Source organism: Sabethes cyaneus, chromosome 2 (genome assembly GCF_943734655.1).
Source record: "Sabethes cyaneus chromosome 2, idSabCyanKW18_F2, whole genome shotgun sequence".
Taxonomy (NCBI): Eukaryota; Metazoa; Arthropoda; class Insecta; order Diptera; family Culicidae; genus Sabethes; species Sabethes cyaneus.
The window spans coordinates 225,961,266-225,981,242 of record NC_071354.1 but is presented as its reverse complement, the minus strand read 5'-3'; the positions used below and the strand labels follow the sequence as shown (position 1 = coordinate 225,981,242).

Below are 19,977 nucleotides of genomic sequence, written 5' to 3'. Positions count from 1 at the left end.
GTATGGCATTTCTTTTCTATTCGATATTTTGAATGAAGCGAGTGCATTTTGCAACCGACAGTGTTTCATTTTATGGATTTATTTATCTATTGAGTGTTTTCTGTTTCGGAAAAGTCAGCTGTTAGACTTTTACATAAAAAATAATTAAACAGTTTTATCAGTACTCCAATAATTTTGTGTAAATGCTGCATTTTCCGGTTCAATTAGTAGATTGTACCAAATTTGATTACATTTGTTGATTTAGGAAATTTTATAAGGTTCCTAAATTACACTAGGTTTGAATTAGTTGGGCTATCACTTACACGACTGTACGTTATATTGCTGAGAATCACTCTGAGAAAATGGACTTAAATTCAACGAAATTATAGAATGTAACACTTTTCCTTGTGGCTTAAGATTTCACATGATTAGAACACTTACACGAAATGACTTTCAGCAAAGCATCGTACAATATCTCTAAAAACGGTTGATATAATAAGCTTAATAACGCCTTCATAACTACAAAAACGTAGTGCACGCTTTTTTCCAGTTTTGCGCAAATTTTTTAAGAAAAATTCAGAACTTTGATTGGGAAAACTAAAAAATTATATACTGAAGGTACAGTAAAGAGATAATATTCTCTTCGTCAATAATAAAGGTAGATAATTTCCATTACTCGCTTCAATGATCCAATTCAGTGAAAAAATGAACATATTTCCACTACTGAAACTAGTGGAGAAACTACCACAAAGTGGAAAAACTTGATGCACTTGAAACATAAACAAAGACCTAAAATCTCTAGATGCATCCATAAATAATAAGTATGCCGAAAAGCTTTGCATCTGACCTGCTTTTTTGTTGTGGTTTTACGTGGACAAATACAGCCGATGATAGTCGTTGGCCCCGAAGGCACAATTGCACTTGGGACACTTGCGCTGGCGCGTTTCGTACCGGGTCCGCAGACAATCGTAGCAGAACACGTGGAAACATTTGGACAGCACAGCGTCCTTGCGTTTGACCTTGCACGACGGACATGTCAGCGTTTCCTTGTACTCACGGATTTCCTCCAACATCACCTCGTCGATCGTGGTTCCGGACATCTCGATCTTCTTCATGCGTTCGGCCTTACGCTTGAACTGGGCCAGTTCCTCCTGCAGTCGCTTCGTTTTGTAGGCTTCCGCTTCCAGCGAGCTTGTCTTCTCCGCCACCACCTGTTGGGCTTCCTTCATTTGGGCGTGATACTTCTCGAGATGAAGCTTCAGATCGGCGGCCGACTGGGCCGATTCGATGGCTTTGCGTTTGTGCATTTCCATCGCCTGCTGTCGGGCCACCAGCTCCTTCTCGATCGTGGTCACCGTGTTCTGCAGGATGCGTTCCTTTTCCTCCAGCTTGCGCAGGACCACGTGCATCGCTTCGATCTGGCTGTCGCGGGTTGTTACCTTTAAGAAGAAAAAATAAAATTTTAAAACTTATCAAAAGATTTAAGGATGTGGCTTTTTGGTCTTGGGTTTCTTACGCAGACTGTATTTGACGTTCTCGGCCAACGTTTCCACATCTTTTTATTAGAGACTTTAACTTTCTATTTATCATAAAGAATCAAGACAGGGGTAGGCTTTATTTACTGTCAAGCCAAACAACTGAGGATATTTAGATGATTATGAAACAACCACCAAAAAAGCAAATAGTAAGAAAATTAGTCCTTTCTTATTCTTGAAGAACACAACATATTTTTGGCTACGAAAGACTTCAAGTCCGGCAACTAAGCTGATAGTCAATGGATCATTAAATCTATCACAATTGGAATGGACGAATTCCGCTATGCCCCCGACGACTGAATATTCATCGAGTCTTGGTACGCTCTTTTCTAAGATATGTTAAAGGAAGATGAAAAGCAATTTCCTGAGTGCTGCGTAAACATCCTACTAAAGCATCACCAAAACTTCAAGTTCGTACAAATCACCATAAACCCTCGATGTCAATGTTACCAGTATGTGTGGAAAGACGCTGCTGAATATTCGTGCTACGTTCCCTTCACCAACAAACACTGCGAACCGTTCCCGTGAACTAAGCTCTCCAACGATGAATACCGGTTCGTTTGCGGTTGCTAGATCTCACGCAATGCGAACGAATGCAAAAAATCCATACGTACCACCGGGTCCATCTCAGTAGGTGATGGATTAGGTCCATGGTAGACCTTAGGTTCATCAGTTCCTGGTGCCAATGTGGTTGTCAAAGAGAACCGTTTTCGTCGCAATGTCGTCCGGCATCCTTACGACGTGTCCGGCCTGCCGTAACCTATCAATTGGTAGGTATCAGAGTCTCTCAACCTTTTGTCAGTCTTCACTTTCAATATGTTTTCCCGGTCAAATGTCGTCTGTAGCAGCTTCCACACGAACACAGCAAGGAAGCGTATATCCGCTATGAGCAGCGACACAATCCGTAAAGAAATACCTGCCGGTCTATTGAAGTCAGCTTTGTAAGGCGGCATGTACTTCTTGATCATAGCGTTTTACAAAGGGCAAAGTTAAAACTCTTCATTTCATGTATTTGGTGTTTGATGCATTTATTTTATTTATTTATACACCCTTATTCTTGTTTTCGTTCGAATGACATTCGTTTGAACACATGACATTCGAATGCAGGATACGGCCGTAAACAAGAATAAAGGTGATAAACAGCCTAGCGTAGATTGCCTCCGTCGTCGCGAAATTCTTAGCTATGAGATCAAAGTCAGCGACGAAGCAAAGGATTTGGCTACCTTTACTAAGAATCGTGCCTCTCGTCTCTTTGCTAGATCACACCCTCAAGACCGATGTTAAAAATCATGCTGAATAAGCCGTCACATCTGTCATGCCTGGTCTCGATCGATTGTATCGTATGCTGCCTTGAATTCAATAAAGATATACCTGGGCTGGGCACGTTGTTTACTGTTTATTGTATATAAATATCAACAGGCCTTTGATACACTTAACCTAAAATCTACGATCTAGTGCCAGGGATCGAACTTTCAGTACTTAGCGGCTAACGTTTAGGTCGAAGCTAGGTACAAAGCGAATAAAATGGCGTAGCAGACCGGTGATAGTGCTGAAGGTGCTGCAGTTGATTCGCCAATGCGGGACACGTGAAAATGGACCATTACGTAGGACACGACTTTGAGCGTATATGTTGAGATTTGCGAGTAGACAAGGGCAATCCACTCTCGAGGTCAGCAAATCGGCAACTGCTGATGCTCTGATCACATCGCGACGAGTGTTCAAAAGGTCGAGATCGATGAGTCTGCAGCGTTGTGCATGGCATGGCAGCTGATAGGGGTCGTTCCAGACCAATCTCCAAAGAGCTAAACGTATGAATCTGAGCTGCACAGACTTGATTCGGTTAACTCCATTTTGGTAATAAGGACTCCACACTGGAGCGCAGTGCTCAAGATTGGACCGGACAAAAGCGCAGTAGAGGGCTTTGAGACAATAGATGTCGTTGAAATTCTTGGCGATCCGCATGATAAATCCCAGATTCCTGCAGGCCTTGTCGACAATAAATGCGATGTGCTCTTTGAAATCAAGCTTAGAGTCAAGCAGTACTCCCTTGCTACAGTTTTCGCGGCGTAGAGGCACGTCTGATAGCATGTAGCCGAAGACGAGAGGATTTAATTTTCTAGAGAATGTAATTGTTTCACATCTGTCGGAGTTTAGCAGCATGCGGTTATCTGTGCACCATTTCGCAAAAATCAATAGCTGCTCTTGCAGGAACGCGGCGTCGGACGGACTATCGAATTTAGCATACAGCTTCAGATCTTCGGCAAAAGAGAGTCGCGGGCATTAAAGCAGGAAGTTGACACCTTTGAAGTAGACGAGGAAGACCAAAGGTCCGAGATGGCTACCTTGTGGAATTCCAGATTGTACTTCCGACATTGCTGCAAGTTTTGTCAGACGGTAACCATTTGGTGCGTCCCTAAACAAATGTATGACCGGATTTTATGACAAACTTCATAAAAACCCAAACGGTAGTCCTATTTGCATTCATTTTCAATGTCTCAAGTAGATTTGTGCTGGTGAAAGGTGGTGCTTCTTCGCACAAAAGTATGTTCGATCTACTTCCATCTACGCTCCCGAGTCCCTGTTTCTATTTGGCGCTGGTGACATCGGCGAAGGAGTTCCGAATTGGAGATCCAAATTAGTTCCGAATTGGAGATCCAAGTGTGAAGCCACTAAGCTCGAACGATGTATCGTTGGCAGCGGGCCGCTACACACCACTTCTCAGATGTTTGACGAATTGAAAATTCGTGTTTTGTTCAGTGAAAGGATCTAATAAAGGCACTGCTGACGTTTCTAATCCATTAGTTAATAGTCTTGATAAACTTCCTTCTCCTTAACCGGTTAAACAGCTGATGTGCAATTGGAGGGACTGCTAGTCTGCTGTCAGTAACTGGTTAGCTCTGTGCTTGAGCAGCATCTTTGCATTTGATCATTGGCGGAAAGCCTTACTGGTTTCTCAGCTAGGGAGTTCACTTAGGTGCTCTTGCCCCGTATATAATAATTTTTAGCAGACCTCTTTAGTTCGGCGGGTCGCTGACGGGTTGTTGTCTCAGCCTCTCTGGTTCGTGCCTTCTTTATGCTGGCTCTTGCTTGCGGCTCATCGATCATCCTCCAGGTTTCATCTGACACTCTGCTTTATGTTTTGCTTAAACAGCAGCATACAATCGATGCCGTTGAAATTTTTCGTATGCCGAAGGAGATTTGCTGGTACTTTGTTACTTTGTACCGCTACTGTTCAGCCAATGGGGCGGCCTATGGGAAACCGGAATTTCCGAAGAATAAAGAAAATCGACCGATACAGTTCACGCGTAACAAGACTACGGATTAGAGATAATGTAACGTATTAGTCAATGTTGGTCACAGAGTGCCAGTCAGCTCAGGACCAAGCGGTCCCGCCAGTTTCGCCCCCGACGAAAGAGTTTGCAGATTGGCCAAGATGCAATAATGTTTGGTGACAGAGTCGTCATTCTAGCACGCATTATCCGTCAATTATATCAGGAACAACTGAGCATGACTGGGCGTTGACTAGAAGCTTCGTTTATGTTTACTAACCAAACATAAGTAACGTCGTAAAACTCTGTGTTCGACATTGCAGGTTCTGTGCAGGAGACGCCAAATCCCCTAGAAAACTGATCGACGCCAATTATGCTGGTCATTTGGATGGTTACTACTATCTTGAGTTCGTTAATGATATTTTCCCGCACTCGTAGTACAACAACGACAGCAACACTGGAGATATTTTTTTAACTTTTATAGTGGTAGTTTGTTACAATCAACGCAGAGGACGGTAGAAAAAAGTAATGAAACAGTGATGTTGATAGGATCTAAACAGAATGGGACCAGGCATGAAGGGGATAGAGTGAAAAATTAGGAAAGGGCTCTCTCTAGCGGATCCACGGATCCAGTTAAGCTATAATCGGAGCCAATTATAACCGGATTCGTAACTTCTCCTCTCGGACCCTGTGCTGCCGGTGGAAGCATAACTGTCCCATGTTACATTTGGTCATTTTCGACATTTTGTTGTCTAACGTTATAATTCTATATATATTTTTATAATATGAATCGAAAACATGGTGTTTATACTAGAAAAACTCGAAAAAATTTGAAGCCGATTTGTCCCACTGGAAAAATGGACACATATTTGTCTCGCTGCATATACCTTTTCATATAAAATGGTTTCAAGTTGTATATAAAATTTAGTGAAGTTTTTCAACATTATCTCAAAGAGGGATGAATAATAACATGAAAACTAAGTAATTTTAGAAAAATCAGTTTTTCAACTTTGAGTGCGATTTTCTCATTTTCGTGTTTTGTAACATGGGACAGATATGCTTCCGGCGGCAGTGTGGATCTCAGATAGTAATGAACCTTTGAACCACAGCGGATAAAAAGCAACATAACTTGTTAAGCGTTGCTTAAATGACCCTCCCTTATCTAATTTTCCGTTTTATCCCCTTCACGGCTGATCCCATTCTATTTGGATCCTATTAAAAACTGTTTAAATACTTTCTTCTACAGCCTCTTAGTTAATTGTTAAAAGCTACCGTTGTAAAAATTAATTGTATGCCTGACCTCATTAGTCAACACAAAACAACACAAGGTTGGTGGTCTAACACTAGAGATTCTTGAAGAAAGCTTCGTAAGTTGTAAATCCACGAGCCTTGGTGTCAGACAACGGTTCCTGGTTCATAGTCATAGTCTGTTGGTAAAGAAAGGTCAAATCTTAAAACACGTTGATACCCAAGACTTTGCTTTTGCTGTCATCCGACGATTGCTTCGAACTATCCGCAGTCGAATGGCTAGCCAGAAAGGTTTGTTGGTCACATTCAAGAGGGGACTTGTCATGGGGAAAACAAGTTTAATTTTCAGAATCCTCAGATTTTACTGTCAACGTACCACTCAACTAGTATCGAAACGGTCTTGATGGAAAGACACCTGCTGACCTGCTCTTAGGAAGATCGCATTCACGTTCAGCAGACACCACTATCCCATCTTATTACAAGCCCAACCGGCAATATGAAAAAAAAAACCCAAAATGTCACTAACCTGATCTTCCAGCACCTGTTTCTCCTCTCGCAGCAGTTTATGCATCTGGTTTGCCTTAATCCGATCGGACATCAGCTTGAAATTGGCATCATCCTTTTCCCTCAGCTGCTGAATCAAGCGGGAGTTCTGCTCCTGCATGTCTTCGAACGCCTGGCCGGTCACTTCCATCTCGTTCAACAGCGCCTCCTCTTCCTAAAAGCACAAAAAAAAGGGACTCCGATTACTGCCGGTACGATAGTGCACGGTTGGGGGGGCTCTGTACTACATGGGATCCTACGAACGGCCGGTAGCCGCCGCTCCACGCACTGTCGGGTTGCTTTTGATTCTGAACTTGCTTCTGCAATTCGTACTTCTGCTCCTCCAGTTGCTTGATTTTCCTGAGAGCTTCCTCATCCGCAAGCTTTTTCCTATCTTCGCGCTTGCTTTCCTGCAACTTTTTCATTTGATTCTTCAAGTCGTCTATTTCAGCGCATTTTTTCTTCTCCGAAGCCATCAGCTGAACCTTATCACGCTGCTCTTTCGAAACCCCTTTGTACATGTCCAGCAGCAGCTTCATTTCTTTCTGATCATTCAGAGCCTTCTTAATTTGGTTACGCAAATCTCGCACCAAGTCTGACTCTGCACATTTAGCACGTTGGTCTTTGTCACCTTTCGGTGTTCCCGGTGCTTCCGATTTTATCGGTTTCCCATCCGGGCCGATTTCCTCTTTTTTGACACCGTTCGGATCGTTGCCATCACCTTCTTCGCCGGATTCCGACTTGATTGCCCCCATGCTAGGGTCGTCCGGATTTTCATCCTTCACCAAACCCAAACCATCGCAGGACCCCGGTTCTTCCTTAACACCCGCTGCAGCAGCAGCTTGCTCGTTTTCCTTTTTGATGTCCGCTTGCTGTTGCTCTTGCAGCGTGGTTAATTTCAGTGTCACATCCTCCAGCTCTTTCCTTAGTTTAACGTTATCAGCCGATACTTCCTTGTATTTCTTCTTATACCGCTGCACTTCTCCCTTCAGCTGACCGTTATGATTCTGCAAAGAAGTTATTAAATGACGCATTTCGCGATTAATCGGTGCAGTTTGCTCGTTTGCTGCCATATTCTGTTCGAATTCGATCCGCAACATCTCGTATTCTTTACGAATTTGCGAAAGCACATCCTCCATCTGAATCATGTCGCTGCGGACGCGCTTCTGCGCGATCAACTCTTCACTCTCCATCATTTCGATCTGTCGCAAGTGCTGGTTCTTGCTCGTCTGTAATTGATTACGACTTTCGTCCAGTAAAGTTTTAATCTGCATCGATTCATTGTACAGCACAGAGAACTGCGACTGGAGGCATTTATACTCGGTCGTTTCCACTATTACGGACTCCGGTAGCTGACGAATGTCCATCTTTAATTTCTCCACTTCTTTCAATGCCTCTCGGTGCTGTAGATGGATTTTATCTAACTCCTGCAGACGGTTGTTGGCTAGTTCTTTGTACTCTTCGAGTTCTTTCTGCAGATCCTCCAAATGCTGTGCGGCAACACTCGTCATTGAACCACCTGAAAATAGCTTTATTTAATAAATATGAACTTACAAGTATATCACGCGTTACCTTTAGCGCTGCTAGAAGACGACGAAGAGTGTTTGTCCTTATCCGAGCTGGAAATATCCCCATGCAGTTGATGATACGCTTTCAATTTCTCAATCGCTTCCGCTAGATGGTTCTCCAACTTATCATTCCTGCAGCGAACCTTCTCCAGCTCATACTGCAAATCATCGATCTGGTTTTTCAGCTCCGCTGATTCGGTCTCCTTTCCATTCAGCACATCTTGGATTTCACTCATTTTTAGCGAAATTGTATGGAATTTCTCATGCAGCAAAGTGTTCTGAGTCTGTAGATTTCGGTTCTCGGCCATCACTTCGGTGTAGCTCTGCCGCAACGTTTCGTCGATGTCCGGCACATTAGCGTCGGAATCATCGGATTCACCCTTCATGGCGAGCGTTATCTTCTCGTTTCGCTGCATGAGCCGATCAAATACCTGAACTATCTTTGCCACCGCCCGCTTGGACACCTGGACTCGATTGGCCAACTTGTCATCCAGTTCCTCCTTGTCCCAGGTGGATAGTTGCATCAAAAAGGATGTCGTTACCTCATTTTCGTCTGCAAATAGGGAACAAAATCTGCTGCAATTTCTCTAACAAATAGAATCGAAAATCAAATCGAACTCAAGCCGTTTTACTTGGGCGTAAGATTCGCATCAAAATCCGCAAGAAATACGATAAAATCAGCTATTTTAGTTACTTGAATGGATTCACAATTTTCGAACGGCGAAAATATATAGATATCATATAATAAAGATAGCAAAGATGTCAGTAATTAATCGACCAAAATATTTTTGAGCGCCTTAGTATAATTTACGAGGATTCTTCCCTGAATACGTATAATTCGATTACCACTCACAACCGTCTGTCACGGTCCAATTTAACCGCTCGAGATTGCAGGTAGTAATTGAAATATGCAAGGATTTGTAAGCATTAAGAATTATTACTTTACCGTAAAACCCAGCGTAAAGCTGCCGACTAAACTTACTCTTATTCTCCGATTCATCGGCCGTCTCCGCGTCGAACCGCTGCAGCAGCACGCGGATGTCCTCGTTCAGCTGGTTCCAGTAGCGATTAACCACATTCAGTACGGCATCGTCCTGCGTTTGACGTTTCTCCAGTTGCTCGATTCGCTGGCGGAGTTCCGCTTCGCAGCGGACCCGCTGTTCGATGCGTTGGGCCAGCTTCTTATTCTGAAACTGCAGCACCTTGATGTCCATTTCCTCCAGCGTTGAAATCGGCCCAATAAGGTGCGGCTCGAAGTGAACCTTCTTGATGGGAGGAGGCGCTCCACCGCCGGTACCGGGAGCGGAACCTCCTCCGGCGGGATCTTCCGCCGCGCGTTTAGACATCCTCAGTGGATATTTTTCGCAATGGGTAAAGGATGCAATTTAAAGTGAACTAGGAAGAAAATCTACAAGGCAGTCATAGAAAATTGCCAAAAGGGAAAATAAAGAAAATTTTATCGATTTTTCAAAGCTTGATGGATTAGAAAACGTCAGAGGGGTAAAAAGTAAAGTTCAACTTTAGGTGTTGTTTCTAATTATGTAATACCATTTTTGTAGATAAAATGAATAGACGATTACTACTTACCTTAACGGGAGCATAAATAATCTAGTTTTAATTAAATTTTAACAAGAATTCAATAATTTTTACAGACAATCTTTTCCTGTAGACTGTCCTCGACACATCAACAAAGCGTATAAATTTGCGAAAAGGCTGGCAGCACTTCATTCATAGCGGTAAATGCAACCCACTGAAAAAGGTACATCAAGGGGTCTTTTGAAGGAACGTGTAATTAACTTTTGTAATTACAATGCACTCTGATAAGATTTTGAGACAAGGTTTGATGTTTGAACTATGGGTGAACAAAAGCTTCATTCGACAAGTAGGGTAACCAACGTATTTTGGACCCCATCAGCAGCTATACATAATTTGGACACTTACAGCAAAATCAAATGGAAGTGTCCAAATTATGTACAGCTGCTGATGGGGTCCAAAATAGGTTGGTTACCCTAGTTGGCGCCGTGGTAAAAATGTTGATATTTTTATTTCAAGCTGTCAAAACACTTCGAAAACTAAAATCATCAGAAGTGAATTTGAAATTTAAAAAAAACGCGCTTTGGAATCAATCAAATGTTATGGTTTGGTTAGAAAATAACATATGTACTTACTATAAGTTTTATTTCCTTGCGTTTTTTTTTAAACTATTAAAATTTTATTACATAATAAATACTAAACAATAAGGATATTGATTCAGCATGCCTTGGATGAAATATTCTTATAATTTTGCTTAAAACCATTAAAATTACCTTAAACAATTAGGTAAAATACTTTCTTGAATATATCTGGATCTAAATTTTTCGGTCCCGCACCTATAAAAATAACCATACACACCTAAACTAAATCCGGATCTCAATTTACTTGTCCTAAGTACAAATTTCATTTGCAACCACCAGTGCTAGTTAGTAAAAAAGATTTCTAACCCGCTGCAGAAACTTTAATGTTCGCAATATTCATTTTACTGAGACTTAAAAAAATGTTTTGATTTGTATATCCGTCCAGCGAAAAATTGTAACTGATAATCATTTTGCTAGTTCGGACAGCCAAATGTAGCAGTCGCATGGGCTTCATTAGTTTTGCGTTTATTCGTCTATTGGCATTGACGATAGTAAAAGCACAGAGAACAGATTGCCAGGTAATTAACGAAAAGTGTGTAAAAGATTTTTATGTCATCACCGAGTAATCCTTCGATGGAGCACCCCTCGAGCAGTAAGTGGCAAACTAAAACTTGATGTCGCTGCCATCGCAGCTATGTAACTCCAGCACAAGTAATATTGGTAAAGGTACATGCATATTTTTTGATGCGTTTGGCAAACTATTTCTGGAGGGAGCCACCAGCAGATTTTACACACAAAAAATCGATTACTTTCTTCGAGCCTGTTAGGCTGTTCTCTGTGGTGACATCAAGATTTGTCGACCAACATTTGAAAGGGGCGGATAAGCCAACTGTCAAACAGGACGAGTGAGAGCTATTTTTTGCTGGAGCAGCATACGAAAATGAACTTTCACTCGTTCTGTTTGACAGTTGGCTTATCCGTCCCTTTCAAATGTTAGTCGACATTACTCGCGTCACTTTTGATTTCGTCCAATGTAACAATTCCACCATATTGAGAAAAACGAGATCGAAGTTCTTCGAATTGAACTTTAAATTGTTTCAAAATGAAATAATTTTCAGTTATTCACTCAACGTGGTTGATGAATAATAACATTCAATATTTAACGGAGATTTTAAAAATCTAATTAAAACTAAGCAGTTTTGGTTTATTATTGAAAAAGTTACATTGGACTGTTTACCATCTCATGCTGTACTTTGGACGTTTTTATTTTTCCAGGCTATTGCACATAAATTAAGCGAGATCACCGTAAAATACCACATCCCTGGCACGAACGTCATTCTCATACATTTTTCTTGAAGCCGTTTGAGCCCAGGCCTGCTGGCTCGATTTTGACACTGTAAGAATTACGCAATCATAGGGTTTTATGGTTCAGAAAATATGTTGCATGTATGATGTAGATAATGAACGATGTTCGTTTTTTTTGTGTTATCGGAAACATAAGATAGGAAAAATTCTGACTTTTGACAGTCTTATTTTTTACGATAAACAGAAAAGGGAAACAACACGCTGCTTTCGTCATACTGCGCAGCATTAAATACATGCGTTGTCTTGTTTAAATTTTGATTCAAAATTTGTTGTCTACCTCTATTACTATCACTATCGGAGGCGGCTTCAGCTGACAACTGTCGTGACAGGGATCTGTAAAATACGTGCGTTGCCGTGCTACGCTCGAGACGTAGGACTACGTCTTTGTTTACTATACTGGGACTGGGTAGCACTTTGTAAAAACGAAAAATAGAAGTGTAACGTTTGAATGAAATATTTCAAACGCTAATAGCTACTATACTACTGAACGAAACATAACAGTTAATATGTCGTTGGATAGATAAAATGTCCAGCAATTTTATAGTAACATATTAATAATAATTTTTTATACGCTAAATAGTGAAAATGTGTGTAAAGTTTTAAGGTCGAATTTTCCCATACATTTCCCTTGTGATCGCCTAGCTTCACAGGCACGGACGACAATTAGATACACCAAAGGATTTGGATCCAAATGATAACCTTTGAGACCACTTTGTAAGCCACACCCCTTTTCCAATCCAATTGGCAACATCGATGGCTATTGACGGCATTACGGCAACACCGACCTCGAAGACAAGCGGTATCAGCGGGCAATGGCCAACGTGAATCCCACACGATGCACTTTACGTTACATTTTGCATTATCCCCATCGCAGACATGCGAAATTGTTCGACAGCTTGCTCAATCAGTGTCGGACAATCATTTAAGCAGCAGCAGCCGATATGGTTTCCTCCACCACCTACACTAGCTTACAAGTAGCAGCGGCAGTGCTAGTGACTATAAAATGGTACACTTGGTTCGCCGCCTGCTCATTTATCGCACGATCGCACTGACGGACGGTCAGTATTTATCATCGACGGCTATTGGTGGCGAAACCAACGGCATTTGGCGGCAACACCGACACCGATGCACCGAATACCGATGCAAATCCAAGGACTTTTGCGGCAATTAATGGCAATTTGAGGCATACCCGATGGCATTTTGGCGGCAGTTTCAATGACAATTATCGCAAACCAACACTGACGGCAAATGGAAACGGATCGACTGACGGGCAGCAAATTCAGCAGCAGGCCATTGTGGTCTTAAACAGTTCTTATAAGAACTATAGTAATTGAAGAATGGAAAGATTTTTCTACACTTTCTAAATGGTTAACGTTCCCTTTTGCGTTATACCATGGTAAACATGGAAAATGCTTGCTCATTCAGCGTCGGATAATCATTTGAGCAGCAAGCAGCAGTCGATCTGGTTTCCCCCAACACCTACACTAGCTTACAAGTAGCAGCGGCAGTGCCAGTGACTATAAAATAGCACACTAGGTTCGCCGTCTGCTCATTTATCGCACGATCGCACTGACGAACGGTCAGTATTTTGATAAAACTAATCCATTTCTACTTTACAGTGATTTGGTATTTCCTATCACTCCTGTATTAGCGGGCAACCATCATCCTAGAGTCTAAAGGACCGAATAGCGACATCCATCTATATATTGGCAACAGTAATTATAGTACTGATTTTTAAGAAGTGCTATCAGCTCAAATATAGTTCTTTTCAGGGCCACCAAACAATTTCAAACGGTTTTTTTCAAAACCACCATTGATTCAATGAAGAATTAAATCAGAATATTTCGCTCTTCTTTTACAAATAAACACTCAAACAATGATTCTCACAGATACTCAAATATGCATATGCCATAAATGCAGTTTGCATCAGTCTTTGATCTAATGATCAGACATAAAGTTATACTTCATCGATTAAAACATGTTATCAATGTAATGAGTATTATATGACACAGTCCTACGTCACCCTTTCGTACAACCCTTAGGGCTGTATACCTTGTAGTTTTTTTTTATACGCTAAATAGTGAAAATGTGTGTAAAGTTTTAAGGTCGAATTTTCCCATACATTTCCCTTGTGATCGCCTAGCTTCACAGGCACGGACGACAATTAGATACACCAAAGGATTTGGATCCAAATGATAACCTTTGAGACCACTTTGTAAGCCACACCCCTTTTCCAATCCAATTGGCAACATCGATGGCTATTGACGGCATTACGGCAACACCGACCTCGAAGACAAGCGGTATCAGCGGGCAATGGCCAACGTGAATCCCACACGATGCACTTTACGTTACATTTTGCATTATCCCCATCGCAGACATGCGAAATTGTTCGACAGCTTGCTCAATCAGTGTCGGACAATCATTTAAGCAGCAGCAGCCGATATGGTTTCCTCCACCACCTACACTAGCTTACAAGTAGCAGCGGCAGTGCTAGTGACTATAAAATGGTACACTTGGTTCGCCGCCTGCTCATTTATCGCACGATCGCACTGACGGACGGTCAGTATTTATCATCGACGGCTATTGGTGGCGAAACCAACGGCATTTGGCGGCAACACCGACACCGATGCACCGAACACCGATGCAAATCCAAGGACTTTTGCGGCAATTAATGGCAATTTGAGGCATACCCGATGGCATTTTGGCGGCAGTTTCAATGACAATTATCGCAAACCAACACTGACGGCAAATGGAAACGGATCGACTGACGGGCAGCAAATTCAGCAGCAGGCCATTGTGGTCTTAAACAGTTCTTATAAGAACTATAGTAATTGAAGAATGGAAAGATTTTTCTACACTTTCTAAATGGTTAACGTTCCATTTTGCGTTATACCATGGTAAACATGGAAAATGCTTGCTCATTCAGCGTCGGATAATCATTTGAGCAGCAAGCAGCAGTCGATCTGGTTTCCCCCAACACCTACACTAGCTTACAAGTAGCAGCGGCAGTGCCAGTGACTATAAAATAGCACACTAGGTTCGCCGTCTGCTCATTTATCGCACGATCGCACTGACGAACGGTCAGTATTTTGATAAAACTAATCCATTTCTACTTTACAGTGATTTGGTATTTCCTATCACTCCTGTATTAGCGGGCAACCATCATCCTAGAGTCTAAAGGACCGAATAGCGACATCCATCTATATATTGGCAACAGTAATTATAGTACTGATTTTTAAGAAGTGCTATCAGCTCAAATATAGTTCTTTTCAGGGCCACCAAACAATTTCAAACGGTTTTTTTCAAAACCACCATTGATTCAATGAAGAATTAAATCAGAATATTTCGCTCTTCTTTTACAAATAAACACTCAAACAATGATTCTCACAGATACTCAAATATGCATATGCCATAAATGCAGTTTGCATCAGTCTTTGATCTAATGATCAGACATAAAGTTATACTTCATCGATTAAAACATGTTATCAATGTAATGAGTATTATATGACACAGTCCTACGTCACCCTTTCGTACAACCCTTAGGGCTGTATACCTTGTAGTTTTTTTGAGGCTATTTTTTAATATTAGGCCGCTTGTTTCACTTAAAATGCATAAATAATGCGAAAAAAACTCACTTGCTAAACGTCCAATGTACAGATTGGGTTTGTTTTGATTTTTTTTTTTGCACTTTGGACATCAGATGAGAACGACCAAAGTAACAGTCAGTCATCCGTAATTCGAATGTGCACATTGGACATTTTGATAATGCTAATTTTTTAACCTCAAAATAATTCTATTTGGGCAGGTGTTTTTGTATAACATAGAGTTTAAAAAGAGCAATAATTTGTTGTGATAAACCGGATTTGTTTACATTTGTTACATTGGACGAAATGAAAAGTGACGCGAGTATTGATAAAGGTACATGAATATTTTTTGATGCGTTTGGCAAACTATTTCTAGAGGGCACCACCGACAGATTTTACACACAAAAATTCGATTACTTCCTTCGAGCCTGTTAATCTGTTCTCTGTGCTAAAACTTGATGTCGCTGCCATCGAGCTATGTAACTCCAGCACAAAGTAATATTGGTAAAGGTACATGCATATTTTTTTATGCGTTTGGCAAACTATTTCTGGAGGGAGCCACCAGCAGATTTTACACACAAAAAATCGATTACTTTCTTCGAGCCTGTTAGTCTGTTCTCTGTGGTTACATCAAGATTTGTCGACCAACATTTGAAAGGGGCGGATAAGCCAACTGTCAAACAGAACGAGTGAGAGTTATTTTTTGCTGGAACAGCATAGGAAAATGAACTCTCACTCGCTCTGTTTGACAGTTGGCTTATCCGCCCCTTTCATATCAGGTACGGGTTTTACACACAAAGATGTATTCGAAAAACTACAAGATGTACAGCCCTAAGGGTTGTACGAAAGGGTGACGTTAGGACTACATCATAATTAGATCAAAGACTAATATAAATTGCATTTCTGGCTTATGTATGTTTATAATAAGAATCTGTGAATGCCATAGTTTAAGTGAATGTTCAAAAGAGAAGATCGAAATATTCAGATTTAATTCTTCATTGAATGCAATGGTGGCTTTGAAACGCCTACAACTCTTGAGTCTTGAGACATAAGATTGCTTTTAAAAATCACTTGTGTGCATCATAAAGGTTGAAATAGTAATGAATGACCTGCCTACAGATTATTGTATTAAATATTATAATGCGTAGCTTGATATGTTTCAATAACCTTACTTTAACTCGTTTGTGTCCTATAAAAGGGCCATTTGATACAAATAACATTAAAGCCAAACTACGTTCATCGCAAATATGACGTGCCAATCGAATGTCCTTCTCTTTTGATGTGAATGGCAACAGGCACGTAAGTTAGCGGCGTCGATTCACTGTCTTTTGCTCCGAGAAGTATTTACTAGTTTACTTTCACAGCTTACCGCTAGTTACATAGCAGAAAATATAGCACATACGCAAAAATTTGTGTTTTATTTGTATGAGAGTCCTTATCCTCCAACCACACTGGGGTAAGGGGTCTCAAACCATCAAATTCATGCCTCCAAAAACCCCCACATGACAAATTTAGTTCCTTTCGCCTGATTAGTTTATGAGTTATGAGGAAATTTGTATTTCATTTGTATGGGAGCCCCCCTCTTAGAACGGGAAGGGGTCCCAGCACACCATAGAAAAAAATCTTATCTCGAATAATCCCCGCATGCCAAATTTGGTTCCATTTGCTTGATTAGTTCTACAGTTTTGAGGAAATTTGTGTTTCATTTGTATAGGAGCTCCCCCGCCCTCTTACGCCCTCCATAAAATTGTTCATTTACCCCTCCATAAAATTGCTGGTAATTTTATCTATCCAACGACATATAAATTGTTCAGTTTCGTTCAGTAGTTTAGTAGTTATTAACATTTGAAATCTTTCATTTAAATGTTACACTTCTATTTTCGTTTTCACAAAGTGCTACCCAGTCCCAGTATAGTAAAGAAAGATGCAGTCCTACGTCAACACTATGTTGTAGCGTTATTAAAGAAATGTTCAAGATTTTCAAAATGTTATCTGTCTCGTTCGCACCAACGCTGTTCGATGCTACTGTGTTACCTGACTCACTGCCAATATGCGTTGTGTTCGTGGGATCGTGTTGGTTCGAAAGGTTTCAAAAAATATCGCTCTTGTATCGAAAATATCGTTAATTTTGATCACTAAAAATAACGTGCTTAAACCACAGAGAACAGACTACCAGGTAATTGACAAAAAGTGTGTAAAAGGTTTTTATGTAATGTACAAGTAATCCTTCAATAGAGCACCCCTCGAGCAGTAAGTGGCAAACTAAATCTTGATGTCGCTGCCATCGCTGCTATGTAACTCCAGCACAAAGAAATATTGATAAAGGTACATGGATATTTTTTGATGCGTTTGGCAAACTATTTCTGGAGGGCGCTACCGACAGATTTTACACACAAAAAATCGATTACTTCCTTCGAGCCTGTTAATCTGTTCTCTGTGCTTAAACGTTATATTTCATGTGCCAGTAGTATGCAATAATTGTATTGTGAAACTGAATTGTTATTTAGGCAACTTTTTACAAATTAAATGCAAGAACAAAAGCACAACTTATAAAAAATCGTTTGTTATCGACATTAACTGCATATGCGTTATAAACGAATAAAACGTATGGTAACGTTTTATTTCAATAATACGCATATTCGCAGTGAGTCAGGTAAAACAGTAGAAGCGACAAGAATAAATCGCAAAAGGAGCAATCCCTATTACGCAATGTAATATTAAATTTTGAGTCAATCGATCTGAACCCCTCGTATTTATTTGATACTGGGTTTTTGATTTGAATTTTTTTCCGACCGTCTGTCATTTCAAGCCTTCACGTACACAAAGGCATCTCTGTGATGTGTGTTGCGTTGCGGTTTCGTGAACGCTCGGGTTCGGTTCGTATCCAACCAGCACGCAGTCTGTCATTTTCCGGACTCTGTTCGTTCGTTTTCGTTTGCGGCGCGGCCAGTTGCTTTCAGGAAACCGTTGGAAAAAGTCTACTCGTAAGAAGTCGTACAACAACCGTTTGGCGCGCGCGTGTTCTCTTTACTGTTTTTTTTTGCTCACCGTCTTCATTGATGAAAATCAGTGGTGGTCATTAATTTTTCGTTTTCGGTTTGTGTGACATTGTTCTTTTATACCCTGCTCTGGTTGTGACTGGAAGCTCTAGGACGCAGGGTTTTAGATAGCTGAACAAGAAAAGTTATCGGAAGTGAAAACGGAATTAAATCGTACTGTGGCTTATTGATAGAAAGGTTTTAGAAGGCAGTGGGGTGTCATTTTGTTTGACCGAGAAAGCCCAAATGATTAGAAGAAAGTGAATTTCGGAAAATTGCAAAAAACAGTAAGGTATATTGAAGTGCTGTACTAATAAATTTGTTGGATCATTTAATTTAAGTGAATTTATGTATTAATTGTGCGGGGAGAAATTGAAGTTGCCGAAGTGATCGAAAAAAAGACGAAATAGTGCTGTGCAGTCTGTGCTGGCTTTATCTGTTAGTGTTTGTTCAAACTGGGAGTTTCCCCTTGCAGTACAGTTTAGGTTGGATAACGCAACGCCAGTATAAAGGAACAAGGCAAAAGTGGAAACGACAGAAAACAGCCGATCTGGGACAATCAGCAAACACGGTGAGTGAGACGAGTTTTTCCAACCCCTCTCGTTTGAAGTTAAACGAATTTATTTGTTTGGGTCCAGTCCAGAGGCGAAATAAAGTTTAGTTTTATGTTGCTGATTTAGAAAATTTGCAGTGATATTCGACTGCAAACTATGTAAAGGTTTTATCATGTCAATGGACATTTATAAATGACTCGACTTTTTAAAACAATGTTGCAAAAGCTTTCCATATTTATGACAAACCTTACGACTCGAGGATTGGCTAAAATAAGAATTTTGCGAAGATGTACAATATTCGCTAAATTCAGAAAATGAATTTTAATCGACACTTTGAAACTATATCATCGTTTTAACCCTTTATAAGGCCGTGGCAATTATTTTGCCGCCAACGAAAAATATTTGTTTTGCGTCTATAATGACATCAATATAATTATAGAAGCAAAATAAAAAAATATTTGTTGGTGGCAATATAGTTGCCAAGAATTTGGGGAAGGTACTCCAATTTTGGTTTTGTGTCTTAGACAAGCACAATTGAATTTATTGTTTTCCAAATGAGATACTGTCTGAGCCAGCTTTTATGGCCTGGGTATTTTTGTTTCAATCCAATAACTCTTACTTGAGAAATAGCTCGTAAAAAGCGATGGGAAATAAATGGTCAACTGAAGGCCTCAAATATTTTCCAAATCGAGATCAAATTGATGTTGACCCAACGAGGGGCAGTTGAACTAACTCAGCGAATAAACTAACTGTTCTGTTCAGGCTGGTTGAAATTTCAAATAACATCTACAAAACATGAATCTTCCGGACGACTACTGGAGATCTCAAGCAACTCTTGCGATTTTGGCCTACCATAGCCTACTAGATCTGAAATAATTGGTGACGTTTCCTTTACGCCACGTTGTTGACGAGGAGTGGAAGAGACTAAAGTTAAGTATCCGTTGTGTAACTCGTGCTCTAGACACTATGGCTTGTAACTAATACTTGCTAACAGCTTACATTGCAGTCCTTTGTGCGGTTGTAATTGGAATACTCTGGAGTACTTTGTCGTTTCTAAAAATAACTGCAACCCTTATTTCATAGCTTTCCCGGTGGCCGGCCCTACCTGGGTGTGTTACATAATATGTTACTCATCTATCGCTACCGGTGGTCGTACCTCACGTGCCTTGTTTTTATCAAA

At 40.7% G+C, this 19,977-nt stretch overlaps 2 protein-coding genes across 3 annotated transcripts in view; one reads left to right on the top strand and one right to left on the bottom strand.

Moving 5' to 3' along the window:
- Positions 1-58: 58 nt before the first annotated feature.
- Positions 59-9,821, bottom strand: LOC128733833 (E3 ubiquitin-protein ligase Bre1). 2 transcript variants are annotated; one of them, XM_053827650.1, is made up of 6 exons: positions 9,730-9,821; positions 9,125-9,550; positions 8,147-8,695; positions 6,820-8,093; positions 6,558-6,749; positions 59-1,418 (listed from the first exon to the last, which is right to left on the bottom strand). In XM_053827650.1, the coding sequence occupies exons 2-6, from the start codon at positions 9,486-9,488 to the stop codon at positions 846-848; spliced, it is 2,952 nt and encodes a 983-aa protein (XP_053683625.1). In that variant the 5' UTR covers positions 9,489-9,550; positions 9,730-9,821; the 3' UTR covers positions 59-845. The 2 variants fall into 2 exon arrangements, with proteins under 2 accessions (XP_053683625.1, XP_053683626.1); XM_053827651.1 differs by having other exon boundaries at positions 6,823-8,093.
- An 8,480-nt stretch (positions 9,822-18,301) lies between these two features.
- LOC128738788 (uncharacterized) overlaps positions 18,302-19,977 on the top strand; it is a 145,928-nt gene continuing 144,252 nt past the window's right edge. Inside the window, exon 1 of the mRNA XM_053834164.1 lies at positions 18,302-18,814. The gene's annotated coding sequence lies outside the window, so the exon portion shown is untranslated. The remainder of the gene's footprint in view (positions 18,815-19,977) is intronic.